This window comes from Triticum dicoccoides, chromosome 2B (assembly GCF_002162155.2).
Source record: "Triticum dicoccoides isolate Atlit2015 ecotype Zavitan chromosome 2B, WEW_v2.0, whole genome shotgun sequence".
Lineage (NCBI taxonomy): Eukaryota > Viridiplantae > Streptophyta > Magnoliopsida > Poales > Poaceae > Triticum > Triticum dicoccoides.
Genome location: NC_041383.1, coordinates 816,282,013 through 816,296,057, shown reverse-complemented (window position 1 = coordinate 816,296,057; position 14,045 = coordinate 816,282,013). Strand labels below are relative to the sequence as shown.

Genomic DNA, 14,045 nt, shown 5'->3' with positions numbered 1-14,045 from the left:
GTGCTTCCACATGATTATGTGGGGGCTATTTGATGTCTTCACCAAGAGTCGTGATTAGGATTGCCTTTGCAACTGGAGCCAAGAATAATGTCAACATCAAGCTCAAGTGCCATTGCTATCCCCAGTGATCATATGTCCGTGCCACCAGATGTTCGATAAACACCGGAAATCCGGTAAACCTATACAGAACCAAAATTTGAATAGAACTTTGGTACCTACCAGACATCATGTGCCCCTGTTACTTTGTCTCTGCTGGTTCGTTTAGCTGTGCAAAACATACAACAACCAGATGTTCCGTACACACCATATTTCTGGTAACTACCATATGTCCAGTACTTACACAACCTTTTACAATCAAACGGCTAGTTTTGAGGCCACACTACATATACCCCTTGACCACTTCATGGAGGGGTCGAGTAGCACACTTATATGAACCCTAGAACACAAAAGGCTCCCTCTCATTTTCTCCTGCATCAAATCTTAGATCTATAAGATATTAGTGAGTGTTCTTGAGAGAGATTCCACCAAGTGATATATCCACTCTCTCTCTCCTTCTTACCGAAGAAATTTGTCATTTGAGCAAGTCTTGAGCATTTTCCCATTGATCTTGTTACTCTTAGAGGTTTGAGACTCCTAGGCGATAGGAGTGCTCCATTGAGGAATCAACTTGTGGTGATATCTCAAGGAGAACGGGGTGAGATTTCATGGTGTTGTTGTGCCTTTGTGGTAACACACATCACTCCAACGTTGACTAGCTTCCCTCCAAGGAAGTGGACATCGGGATACATCCTCGTCTCTGTGACTTTAGTTATCCTTAACCACATCTCCTTATTTGTGGTTTACTTTGGTAACTTGACCTCGCATTCACTATATCTTGTTGTCCTAATTATATTGTGTCGGTTATTTCCTTGTAGAGATTATTTAAGACTACACTTTATATTCCGCTATTCATACTTGCTACTATTGATATATCTTGTGATTAGAGCGAATTGCTAACTTGTGTCATACACTTCCATATCTTGTGATATTGCTCAATGCGGCCGAAGGGAGGGAGAGCGGAGCCGACCGACGCGACCTCTCGGAAGCCGTCGCTTTAATGCGGCCGCAGGTTCCCGAGGAACCAACTCCAGCCACTGCGCCGCATTGAAGCGGCAGACCAACCCTTCGCATGGCCTGGCCACGGCTATTTAAGCCACGCTCCAGCGCCCTCCACAACGCATCCTCTTCCTTCCTCCTCCTCACCGCACCCCCTCCACATCTACGGCGATGGGCAAGTCCTGGGCGTTGGCGCCGGTAGGCGATTCTGAGGCGGGATCTGGCAGCTCGTGGAGACACCGCCCTCGGACTTCAGGGTCGCCGTCCTCGTCAGCTGGCGGCGACTCCACACGGGAGGTGATCGTCATCTCCTCCGGCGACGAGGAGGACTAGTAGTCGTCGCCGCCGCGGTCCGCGCTAGCGGTGCCGGGCTAGGTCTATGCTGGCACCGACACGGAGTTCGAGGAGCAGATGGAGCTGATGCTCCGTTGTCCACACCAACGGCCCGGCTCCGCCACTCGGGGCGCTCCTCCCCATGATGCCGGAGCCGGCATCCCCTCCACGCTCTTCCCCGCCGTGCAGCAACGGCGTCCAAATCGAACGCCGTGTCAAGGAAGAACGACTCTCCTAGCCGCCATGGCGTGAAGGTGGGGCGCCGCTCACCGCCGCCTCACCGCGTTGTCAAGGAGGAGCCCCCCCCCCCCGCCCAAGGTGCGCGGACGCATTCTGCACTACCTCCGTGGCGGCTCCTCCTCGTCATCGTCGTCCCAAAGCGCCATGAAGATGCAGGAGTACACCAACCGGAAGCAGTGCCGACAACACAGGCGCAACGCCGCGCCCTGATCCCAGTTCGCGGACTCCGCCGTCTCGCCGCCACACATCGCGGCGGACCCATACATGGCGTACACCTGGGCCCTGGACCGTTCCCTGACAACGTTGGAGACGGCCATGCACCATCTCCACAGCCTCGAGGGGGAGATGGCCAGGTACGGCTAGGAATGGTCCCTCGCCGAGATCACCGCTGACGCCTCCAACGACTGCCGCCCTCTCCCCCAGCCCATGTCCTCGATGGCCACGACCACATTACGCACGGCGCAGGAGGAGGCGGAGAGGATCATCCGTGAGCGTCGGGCGGCCGTCGGAAAGCCCTGTCGCGGTGCCACCACCTTCCGCCTCCCCAAGCCTGACTCCGACGGCGGGCCAGACAACGATGACGAAGGAGGAGGAGCCGGTCATCCCGACATTGGCTATGAGGTCACCGTGAAGTATAGGATAGTTTAGGGTTTTAGTTTTAGGTTTTAGTTCACCGGACGAAATATTGTCCTGTTTTATTTACAAATTATCTTACTTTCAATGAAATGCGTTGTGTTTATATCAAAATTCACCGTGTTTGCACGGATTTCATCCGGTTGGTTTGAGTTGTTCTGAAAATGTATGCAGCTAGCGTTGGATGGCTACCTCCCGCATCTGCATCCGCGGACTGGTCCCCTGTCCGCGGATGGGTGCCGGAGGTATATTGGGAAAAACCTATTCGACGCATTCTGCGTCAAATTGTCGGCACGTCGCACAGAGAGGATCGCGATCGACCCGACACGGGCTGGCCCATTTAGTAGCGAGACGGGCATCTCCCATATCCCGGTTTTGGGAATCGATTGACCCGAATCGTTTTTTTCTGTTACTTTTTTCCTTTTCCGTTTCCTTTTTATTTTTATTTTTTCTGTTTCTCTTCTTCTATTCTTTGAATTTTTTTCTTTTCGTTTTCTCTCTTTCATCAAATGTTCAGGAATTTAAAAAATGTTCATTCTGAAATGTTCCTCATTTTAAATTTAGTTCAGAAATTCCAAAAAAGTTATAATTTCATATAATGTTAGATTCGTATACAAAAAAAATTCAAAATTCAATTTTTTAAAAAAATTAATACATGTTTTGCATTTTTTGGTGAAAAGTTCATAAAATGTTCAAAATTTCAAAAAATATTCCTACTTTCAAAGTTTGTTCACAAATTTCATTAATTGTTCATGCTTTTATTGATTTGTTCGCAAATTTTAAAAATGTTCAGAGAATTTGAAAAACATGTTCGTAATTTTTAGTTGTAATCTTAAATTCAAAAAATGTTCTGGAATCTCCAAAAATGTTCCAGCATTTCGAATTTGTTCACATACTATGAAAACGTTCGTGTTCATTTTGTTCGCAGATTGAAAGAATTTTGTTCATTTTGGTCTTTGTAATTTTAAAAAATGTTTGCATTTTTAAACAATTGTATATAATTCCGAAAAATGTTCATGTTTAGAAAAAATCTCACAAATTTGAAAATGTTTCAGTGTTTCCAAAAATGTTCCTGCTTTTCCAAGTTTTTTCACATATTTGAAACATATTCATGTTTTTAAGTTTGATCCTAAATCCGAAGTGTAGAGGGAGCTTTCGGAAAATGCTTCCATTTTGAAAAGTTATTCATAATTTTGAAAAATGTTCGCATTTTCAAATGATGTTTCTTTTTTAAGAAAATGTTTCTGTTGTTTTTGAAATATTGTTTGTAATTTCAAAAGTTATTCATAATTTTGAAAAATGTTCGCATTTTCAAATGATGTTTCTTTTTTGAGAAACTGTTTCTGTTTTTTTTAAATATCGTCTGTAATTTTAAAAATTGTTCTCGTTTTCAATTTTCTTCCTTTTTCCAAGAAATGGTCGAGAAATTCGAAAAATGTTCACATTTTTCATGAAATGTTTGTGTTTCGAAAATTTTGTTCATAAATTTGAAAAGGTTCACTTTTGAAAAATATTTACATATTTCAGAAAATAACTTTTGAAATTTCGAAAAAGATTTAAGTCTGGTGCGACTTATAGTTCATAAGCACTGGGTTGCTATTTTTAGTAACAATGCCTAGCGATTTAGGTTCACTCGCAGAAGGCCTCGATTATTAATGTTTAGATTTCGCCAATGTCGTTTCTTCTTTAAGAGCCGCACTGCATCTATAGCACAGAAGCTCGATGGAAGGAGCTGCTAGCACAACTCGCTACTATCTGCCAAGTCTAGGTTCTAATCGCAGGATAGCCCCGCAGTTTTTTTGGCGTTTTTTCCACCACGCGAAGTGCCACCGCCTGCCACTTTGGGCTGGCCCAGGTGAGGCGCACCATGTGCGAAACCTCGACACTCTGACGTAGAGAGCGTCACATAGGTTGCCATTGGAGATGCCCTTAGGCCATGTTTGTTTGGGTTTTTGCTTCTAATTTTACAGCTTTTCCACTTTAGCAAGAAAAAGCCACAAAAGCTCCTAGGAGCTTTTTGCTTCGACTTTTGGCCTTTTGATTCGGAAGTTTCCATATCTTCCTGGCAGGTACACACTAGATGTGCCACGTCCATCTTGGGCTCCTGACGATTTGCCCACTATTTGACCTTCGCAATCTGTTTAACCAAGTGCATGAACATTTTGGGAAGCAGTCCCCTTTGACTCTTCAAAGTGAGTCAAAGACTGGTGGAGTCCACAACAGTCGATACACGTCAACTCCCCTTGCCTTTGAACAAGAGGTGAGTGCAGGGGCGGAGCCAGGATTTGAACATGAGGGGGGCGAGACAGATAATAATCATTCCAAATTATACACCACACGAGAATTAATATAGTCTCAATAGTAGAATTGATATGAGTGTATGACAACGTATGTTTAGCAACAAAAAGAAGTTACATATTTTGTGCTTCATCCTGCTTATCGGGATGGAGTTCCCAAATCTGTTGGCGTGTACCAGGATCCCTCACATATTTTGTGCTTCTCGTGCTACCTTCTTCTAAAGTTTCTAGTGGTGCCACAATATTTTGATCATCAGTTTGCATATCAATTAGATTGGGGCTGGAAGTATCATCTACAACAGGATGCTCCTCCGGTGGATTTGCATTTTCAGTTGCATTAGAGCTAGAAGCAATAGGCTTGAAAAACAAATTTATTGTTGTTGTACTCTTCCTCTTCATCCTTCAGTCATTGGAACATTAAACAAGGAGTGGCATTAGAAAACTATTGTGCTACCTTATGAAAGCAGTAAATTAAACTATTATCTATGTAGAAATTGCGCTAATTCACCAAGATTAACAGTGAGTCAGTGACGTACCTTGATCTGTTGATGTATGTATGATGCCGATGAAGTACACAAGTAGTTTTTGTCTTTGATTGATTCGCATGCACTGAAGTGTTGGACCACTGCCTTGGGCGACGGCGGCAAAAGCAGCAAGACTGCAAGAGCCGACCGTGCACAAGCGATGGGTGGCGGCGCCGGCGGGCGGCGGCAAGCAGCGCAGGGAGGTACAGAACCAGAAGACTTGATTGCACGAACGAGATTACCAGGAGGATAAGGATAGATCGATAGCACGTAATCTCTTTTTTCTGATGCGTACATCTAGCAATCAGGCTCGGCTGATGGTTCCACGTTGGGCCTTGGGCAGTTGGGCACTTGGGCTAGAATGTTTTCATGTCCAACAAGAAAAAGATCAGAGATAGCAGCCTATACACGTAACATCTATACGTACAAAATACTGGTAACTACTAACGAAGCGTCATGGGGGGGGGGGGCTCGCACCCCCCTGTCTCCGCCTCTGGGTGAGTGTTCTCTATGTTGCTTCCAACTGTCTCTTGGTACCTAATTAGATTAGATACTGTTGCAATATCATATGATGTCATTGTTTACAATCTCCACTGCTGCTGTAGCATATTTTGTATATGTACTTCTTTGTGCCGCATTCTAGTTGCGTGCTCCAATCAACTGTATCAAGACAAGTCAGTACACAGAGTCGGATACACATACAGTTTGACATCCTACTTGCCTTAGCATACCACTAGCAAAACGAAAATACATGGCCAAGCCACCATACTAGGCCTGGGTAGTATATCCGTCAATCAAAAGATCCATCTTGTCGCGGACAAGTCGGGACCAAGCAACAGTGATCTCCACCTCAGAGCCGCCAACCAAACATGAACGCTGACTGATGTTGCAATACTCACAAGGGAAATAGACATGAGTAGATGTAGAAGATCCCCCGTACGTTTCTACCACAACATTCAACCCTCCTCCAGATTCAACCGAAACGACGTTTCTTGACAGAGGGAGGTAACCATCTAGATCTAACTCATCATCTTCTTGAGGAATTCCTTCAAGAGAATGAAGCAGCACAACCTTCTCATGTATAGCAGCACTACCATCTGCACTAGATGACCAACAAAAAACTTCCCCTCCAGATTTAAAAGGATGGCCCTCTCCGACAACACGAATCAACAAGATAGTTGCCTGGACCGTACTAGAAAGTCGTTCAAGGCTCAACACTCCTCTACACAACGGACTATACAAGGTTAAACGTTGAATCTCACCGCTGGGTGCGCCCTCATAGCGGTTGCTAACACAGATCAATTCTCTATCATTGATCCCGTCACCTCTAAAATCATAGCCATCATGTACTCGCAGCTCAACTTCGAAGTCAACGGGGTCCACGGCCAGAATAGCACGTGACGGGCCAATCAAGCACAAAGAACAGTCCTGCAAGCATTAGATCATCGTTGTATTTAAATGGAGTGTTTTGCTGAAGAAGAAAATACTACTGTACTTAACAGAAACGGAAGAAAATGAAGAGAAAACTAAATATAGAACAGTGCATACATTTTCAGATGTAAGTACTTGATACATAACACTTGACCGAGAGAAAAGAAGGTTGCGGTTGTGGTCCACGGTGTCTCGGGCAGCGACCACACCATACACATTGAGTGGCCACTTCAGATCACCACTTAGTCCAGTAATTTTGAAGGAGTAGATCTGCAAGGAGCTCTCAATAACAGCGGCACGGGGCGGGATGATACCGGGTATGCAATGCGTAAACTGCATAGAACTCAATAGAGCTGCAACACAATTAAGCAAAGACTAAGAAAATTTCTTGAGACATGCATACAGCAAAGAGTAAATAAATAGAGTTGAGTAAGCAAACTTCTCACATGCATAGAGCAAACATAGGCTTCGTTTTTTCCAAACTGTGGTAATTTAAAGCCACGGTATTCCAACGTGTGGGCAACTAATACTACAATTACTTAAAACCATGGCTTTTCTCAGTTTTACAAAAACTACATAGATGTTTGGATGGTGATATTTTACCATAGTTTTGGCTGATTGTTACGGTGGATGACAGCTGAACCTAACTCAGCTCGGAGCTACACGACTAATTAGTGACTTCTAACAGCCGCCGGGCTGCATGCACCCGCCATGCAGCCGGTCAGCACGCCAACACCTACTCCCTCCGTTCCTAAATATTTGTCTTTCTAGAGATTTCAACAAGTGACTACATACAAAGCAAAATGAGTGAATCTATACTATAAAATATGTCTACATACATCCATATGTCGTAGTCCATTTGAAATGTCTAGAAAGACAAATATTTGGGAACGGAGGGAGTAGATGCCAGGATCTGTACCAATAAATATACAATTCACTTTGATTGTTTTCTGATCAAATTAGAGGAGACAGACTAAGTACTGTCACTACGGTGTTTGCTCCTGAGTTCTGACCAACTTTGCCATTCAACAAGTTGTGTGACTTCAAATTTCTGTACTGCCATAACAACAAGCCAAGTGAAAGAAACAGATAAGAAACTGCTGATTAATCTAAGCAGGATGTGCATGATTGATCAAGGTTGATCCATCGACCAGAATAAAGTAATACAATCATTTGTGGCATGCATGTGCTACTAACACCCGCAGCAAAAACTATGGAATACTGTGGGGCCTAAGCAAATAGAGTTGAATAAAGCTAATTTCTTGAGAGATGCATATAGCACAGAGCAAACAGTCTATGCAAATAGAGTTGAGTAATAAGCAATATAATAAAGCTGCAGCATATATGCATTCTGTACTTACTTTTATCTTGGAATCCACCGCACTGACCCGGCTTGCTGCCACTTGAGTATTCCCATGCTCTACGGCGGCCTGCGAACAAACCCAGCTGGTTATCCATCCGCTCTTTAAGCTGCTCCGCTGGGGATTTTGCTTGCTGCTCATCAGCATGCTCCTCCACAATGCGCTGCTCCGCTGGGGATTTTGCTTCCTGCTCATCAGCATGCTCCTTCACAATGCGCTCCTCCTTCTCCACAACGGGCGCCTTGTTCTGCGGGATCTGCTTCCTCTTTGCCTCCTTCTCCGCCTTCCTTTGCTTGCTCATCTCCCTCCGCCGCTCCCTCTCCTTCTCTGCCTTCCTTACTGCCTCCCTCTTGGCCTCCTCGGCCTCCATCGCTGCCTGCCTCTCTGCCTCCATCACCCTCTCATACTCCTGCTCATCCTCCTCTGTAATCATCATGGCCAACTCATTTCTGTAACACAAGGGTCTCGCCAGGACATTGGAGGAGAGACGCAAGAATTCATGGGCAGCCATGATCTTCCTCACCTCCTGCTGCCTCCTCGTCTCCTCCTCATCCTCCTCCTCTTCCTCCTCCTTTCTTTCCATCTTCTCGGTGACCTTCTCAGATGTAATAACTTGTGCATCCTCCTCCTCCTCCTCCTCCTGCTGCTGCTTTTTCTTCTTCTTCCTCTCCTTCTCCTTCTTCCTCATCATAGCTCTCTTCTTCTTGTCCTCCTCATCCTTCTCCTTGTGCTGTTGTTGCTTCTTCTTCTCCTTTTTCCTCATCCTATCCCTCTTCTTCTTCTCCTCCTTCCTCTCCTCCTCCTTCCTCTTCTCCTCTGCCTCTGCTGCCTCCGACACGGCCTTATCCATTGCCTGCTCTGTAGATTCGTAGAAACCCTTGGAGATTTCCATTAATTTGGTTGATGTGCTAACCAGCTCGTCGGCCTTGTACAAGGGGATGTGGGAATTGGAACAGAAAAGAAAATGGGACATGGATAGCATCCGCTGGCCCAATTCCTCAACATCCTCCAAGATACCGAAGGGTTCTTTGCAGTCCACATTGGCCCGGACGGACGACGTTGCTACTCGAGAGATCTCATCCACCCACCGAGAAATCCCCGGGGTAAGGGACCCAATCAGGTCCCTGCGCTCGCTCTTCAGGGAGAGGATCTCCCCTATCAGCGTTGATAGCTCAGGGTCGGACTGGATCTCCGAGTCGGTAAAGAAGGACCTGGCGCCCATCTTCGTCTCTTGTCCCCGACACCGTTGATCTCCGCCGCCGCCGTCGCCGCCGCTTGGGGTTGCTCCGGGGTTGGCCAAAGCAGCAGTCCGTAGAGCTCTCCTCCTCCTACTACTCGAGCTGCGGGGCGGGGCGGGGCGGGGACGGACGGAGGGAGGATGGGCGAGGACGGATGCGGCGGCTATGGGGGATTGGGGAAAGGGGGCGAGGGTTTGTGGCGGCGGCTGACGAGAGTGAGGATGGAGGGGAAGAGGCTGTGACCCAAGCAAGCCCAGTTCTCCGCTCGCCGGCCCGTCCAAGAACCTCCGTGCCCCTTATTATTTTGCCTCGAAAAAAATGTTTTTTCTTTCAAAAACAAATGCAGGCTCTTATCCAATTTTCAAAAAAAAAAAGAATCAAACTCAGTAAACTTTGACTAAGCTTATGAAGAAATGTACCCACATTAAAAATATCAAAAAATATCATTTGACATGACTTGATACATATTTTATTTTATTTATTTACTACTCTTTCCGTCCCACAATATAATATCATTTGACACGACATGAACGGTGCCAGCATAGGAACCACGCCCGAGGCTTCTCCAACCCTCTACCTCACTTTCAACACCATGAACGAGAGGGGGATAAAATTGAGGAAGAGACGCGATGGATCCGGATCTGGCCGCCACTTTATTTGGCAGGGAGAAGAAAACAAGAAGAAAAACTACCACTGCACACGGACACACCCTCATTCCTCCCCCACTCCAATCGGCAGCGCCGGTGGAGGAAAAAGGAAGAAGGGCGGCCGAAATCCACGGCACAGGGGCCGACCTCACGCAAAGTCTGTTTCTAGAGGAAACGAGAGGAAAGGGGTTGTCCTTCACTTTCTTCCAAAGTTTCACAAAGTATAAATGTTTCCTTAAAGAACAAACAAAATAAAATAAAAAATGAAACAAAATCAAAACAATGAGTTTCTAAGAAAGAATGAATAAGTGGAGTTGTTATGCTATTTTTTTTAAATAATACACTTTCTTTAATGAATTATAGAAATATTACACCGGTTATTTTATTTTTAAAAATAATACAACTTTGGCCTTAGGGAAGCCGACTGGGTTTCCTTAAAGAACAAACAAAATAAAATAAAAAATGAAACAAAATCAAAACAATGAGTTTCTAAGAAAGAATGAATAAGTGGAGTTGTTATGCTAATTTTTTTAAATAATACACTTTCTTTAATGAATTATAGAAATATTACACCGGTTATTTTATTTTTAAAAATAATACAACTTTGGCCTTAGGGAAGCCGACTGGACCCAATCGGCCTGGGTGCTGCCAATAAGCGGCCCATCGTCCACGTGCAAGCCGACCATTGGCTCAACCATGTCACCCGCGGCCACTCGGCCTAGTGGCCATGCAGTCGGCCTGGCCCTGACCTACAGGGCCCAGTCGGCCTCGGCGTAACCTACGGGTGGCTGAGAATCCACTAGCTGCCCCCCCTTCTTCTTCGTCCATTCTTCTTCTTTCTTTCTCTTCCCACCCAAAAACACTACAATTTATACACGAAACTTAGTCGATTTGTTGCCCATTTTCCACCGTAGTTGCATTCTAGAGGGTTGGGGGAGGCAAGGGAAACCTTGATCTCGTGATGGGATATCTCGTGTTGATGGTTGTGACCATTTTGGTGGTGGTGGTGGAGGTGGTGGTGGAAGTGGTGGTGGAGGTGGGGGTGGGGGTGGTGGAGGTGGTGGAGGCTCCGGTGAAGCTCCAACTCCGGCTCCGGCGATTGAAGGCCACCGTTCTTCATTGCTTCGCATGCTTCAAGGGTAAGATTCAACTGACATTATCTCTATCATTGTTGATCCGGTAGTATTCGGTAATATGTTTAGATGTGAAATATTTAGGTGTGCGAATATTTTTAGTTGGTCATGTAATATTTTGTAATATATTTAGATGTCAAATATTTAGGTGTGCGAATATTTTTAGTTGGTCCGTTAGTATTCCGTAATATATTTTTACGTCAAATATTTAGTTGCGTGAATATTTTTAGTTGCTCCGGTAATATTCCGTGATATATTTAGATGTCAAATATTTAGGTGTGTGAATATTTTTAGTTGTTCTGATAGTATTCCGTAATATATTTAGATGTCAAATATCTGGGTGCGCAAATATTTTTTAGTTGTTCGGTAGTATCCTGTAATATATTTAGATGCCAAATATTTAGGGGTGCTAATATTTTTAGTTGGTCCTGCTGCTTAATAGTTGCCCATGTTGAATAATTTTTTAGGTCAGCAGAGATGTCTGATGTAGTGAAGTTTGTTTTTTTACTATGGCCCTGGTGTTGTCTGAACAAATGAGATGGGAGCTGATCTAAGTGAATTTCAGTACATAGAGGTGCCACTGGCTGCCCCTCAAACATGGTCTGTTAGTCAGTTGACAGAATGGTTGACAAGATGTTTAGGGCTAAATATTGAAACACACAACATCGATGTTCATGCATTGTGGACCCGGTCAAGTTCAACCATTTACTTTTATTTGAGGCCAATAGAGCGGGACTCTCAGTGGGTGCACTGGTTACAAGGTTGCGAAATCATGGGATGCAATCCTGTTTCCTTAGTTCTTCCTATCATGAAGGAGAGGTCAGTGCATCTGAACGCGTGGGTGGTTATGATCCTGGCCAGAGCAGTGAAGGGATGCATTTGTCTATGTCAAATTTTGTGTCAAATGCTGAAGATGATGGTTACGAACCAAGGCAGAGTAGTCAGGTAGAAGGAGGAAATGTCGATGGTTATTACAGTGATGAGGCGGACGCTGACGAGGTAGGTGGGCACATGCAAAACTAGATGGAAGATGAAGATACATATGGTGATAGCGGTCATGCCGATGATTCAGACGAGTCAAATGAAGAAGAGAACACAAAGGAGGTGTTGAATCCTGCATCATGGAATCATGACTTCTCATCTGCAGTGACCGTGAAAGATGTCCATGATTCTTCCAGGCAATATCACCAGAACGACTTCACAACAAGTGTTATGTACCCCAACAAGGAAGCTATGAAGGCTGCAATCATTAAATGGGCAATGTCCACGCAAAGGGTTTTCAGAGCTCAGGTGTCAAGTCAGAAATACTTGACAATGGTACACAAGAACATACATTGTCCTGCCAGGGTGCATGGCTATCTCCCTATGTATGACAAAAGTTGGGTGATCAGTGACTTAGTTCATCACACTTGTCTTATATTCCCTGTATCCCTCAAGAGCTCTATTGCTTTACAACGAGATAATGGACAGCATAGCAATTGAGGTGAAGGCTATCCGGACAAAAGTCTTTGTCAGGTTCAAGTATAAAATTCCTTATGGCAAGGCTTGGAGGGCTAAGAATAGGGTGCTTGAGACCAGATTTGGTTCTTATTTCGATGCATATGACCCGACTCGAGTTGTCGCGTGTAGTCGACTGGCCAGTCAGCTTGGCCGAAGTTGACTAGGTCCTAACCGGCTTGGCCGAAGCCGATAGGATTCCAGTCGGCCCTACCAAGACTGACAGGAGGCAGTCGGCTTCCCTAAGGCCGAAGCTTTATTATTTAAAATAAAATAAAAAACGAATTTATATTTCTATAATTTATTTAAAAAGGTATATAATTTAAAAAATAGCTGTTGTTATTACCTTTTAAGAGGAAATAAAAAATTGAAACAGAAGAAAAGTAATGAAGTTCTTAAAAAAGAATGAATTAGTGGCATTGGTAGTACGCTTCAAGATGAAGAAAAAATATAATGAATTTTTTTGCACATAATTTTTGCTTCTTATAATATGCAAGAATAAACATATAATAGTGCAATTTTTGAATATTTTTTCCAAATAAGTAATGAATTAGTGGTATTGGTATTACCCGTAAAGCAAAAGGTAAATGGAATAAAAACTAAAGGATATTCAAACTAATGAAGTTTTGTAAGGATTAGTGAACTAGTAGAATTGGTATTGCCATTTAAAGAAGAACGAAAATAAAAAAGCAAAACCAATAACTAAAAAATTTGCACACAATTTACATGGAAATTACGCTTTTTTGTAATATGCTATAATAGTGAAATTTTATAAGAAAATCCAATAAAATAATGTATTAGTAAAATTTGTATTGCCCTAAGATGAAAATAGATAAACAGTTGATTTTTTGTCAAATAATTACTGTTTCTAAAAAATGAATTAGTGGCATTGAAATTACTCTTTAAGAGAAAGGAAAAGTTATCTTTAACATAATAGTAATTAATATGCACACAATTTACAATGAAATTGTGTTTCTTAGTATGCAAGAATAAGCATATAACAATTTTTTTTCTCAAAATACATTTTTTCTAAGAAATAATAAATTAGTGGCATTGGTATTACCCTTATAGAAGAAAATACAAAAAATAAAACAAAACCTAAATAAGTAAAACTAGTAACGACAAAATTTGCATAGAGTTTGCACATAAATTGGGTTTTATTTATAATATGAAAAAATAATCATATAATAGTGGAATTTTTGCAAAGAGATTTTTTTCTATGAAGGAATGGATTAGTGGCATTGTTATTACCCTTAAAGAACAAACAAAATAAAATCAAAATAATAAAATTTCCTAAGGAAGAATGAATGAGTGGCATTTGTATTACCCTTCCAGAAGAAAGAAAATAAAAAACCACATGTTGAACGAATTTGCACATAATTTACATAGAAGATGCGCTTTTTTCATTCAGGAAAACCGAGGAATTTCTTAAACAGAAGTTTCCTACTACCTCCATCCTGGTTTACTAGTCCCCTATTGTATTCTGGGACATAGTTTGACCATGGTTTTAACTAATAAAGTATATGTTATATGTACCAAAAAATAATATCATTGGAAACTACATTTAAATACAAATGCAACAATATAATTTTCAGTGTCATGCATTAACATCTTTC

The 14,045-nt window shown here is 43.2% G+C and overlaps 1 protein-coding gene across 1 annotated transcript; it reads right to left on the bottom strand.

Annotated features, from left to right (window-relative positions):
- Positions 1 to 5,707: 5,707 nt before the first annotated feature.
- LOC119366571 (conglutin alpha 2-like) lies at positions 5,708 to 9,384 on the bottom strand. Its single transcript, XM_037632328.1, has 3 exons — positions 7,915 to 9,384; positions 6,671 to 6,906; positions 5,708 to 6,550 (listed from the first exon to the last, which is right to left on the bottom strand). The coding sequence occupies exons 1-3, from the start codon at positions 9,134 to 9,136 to the stop codon at positions 5,891 to 5,893; spliced, it is 2,118 nt and encodes a 705-aa protein (XP_037488225.1). The 5' UTR covers positions 9,137 to 9,384; the 3' UTR covers positions 5,708 to 5,890.
- Between the last annotated feature and the right edge of the window lie 4,661 nt (positions 9,385 to 14,045).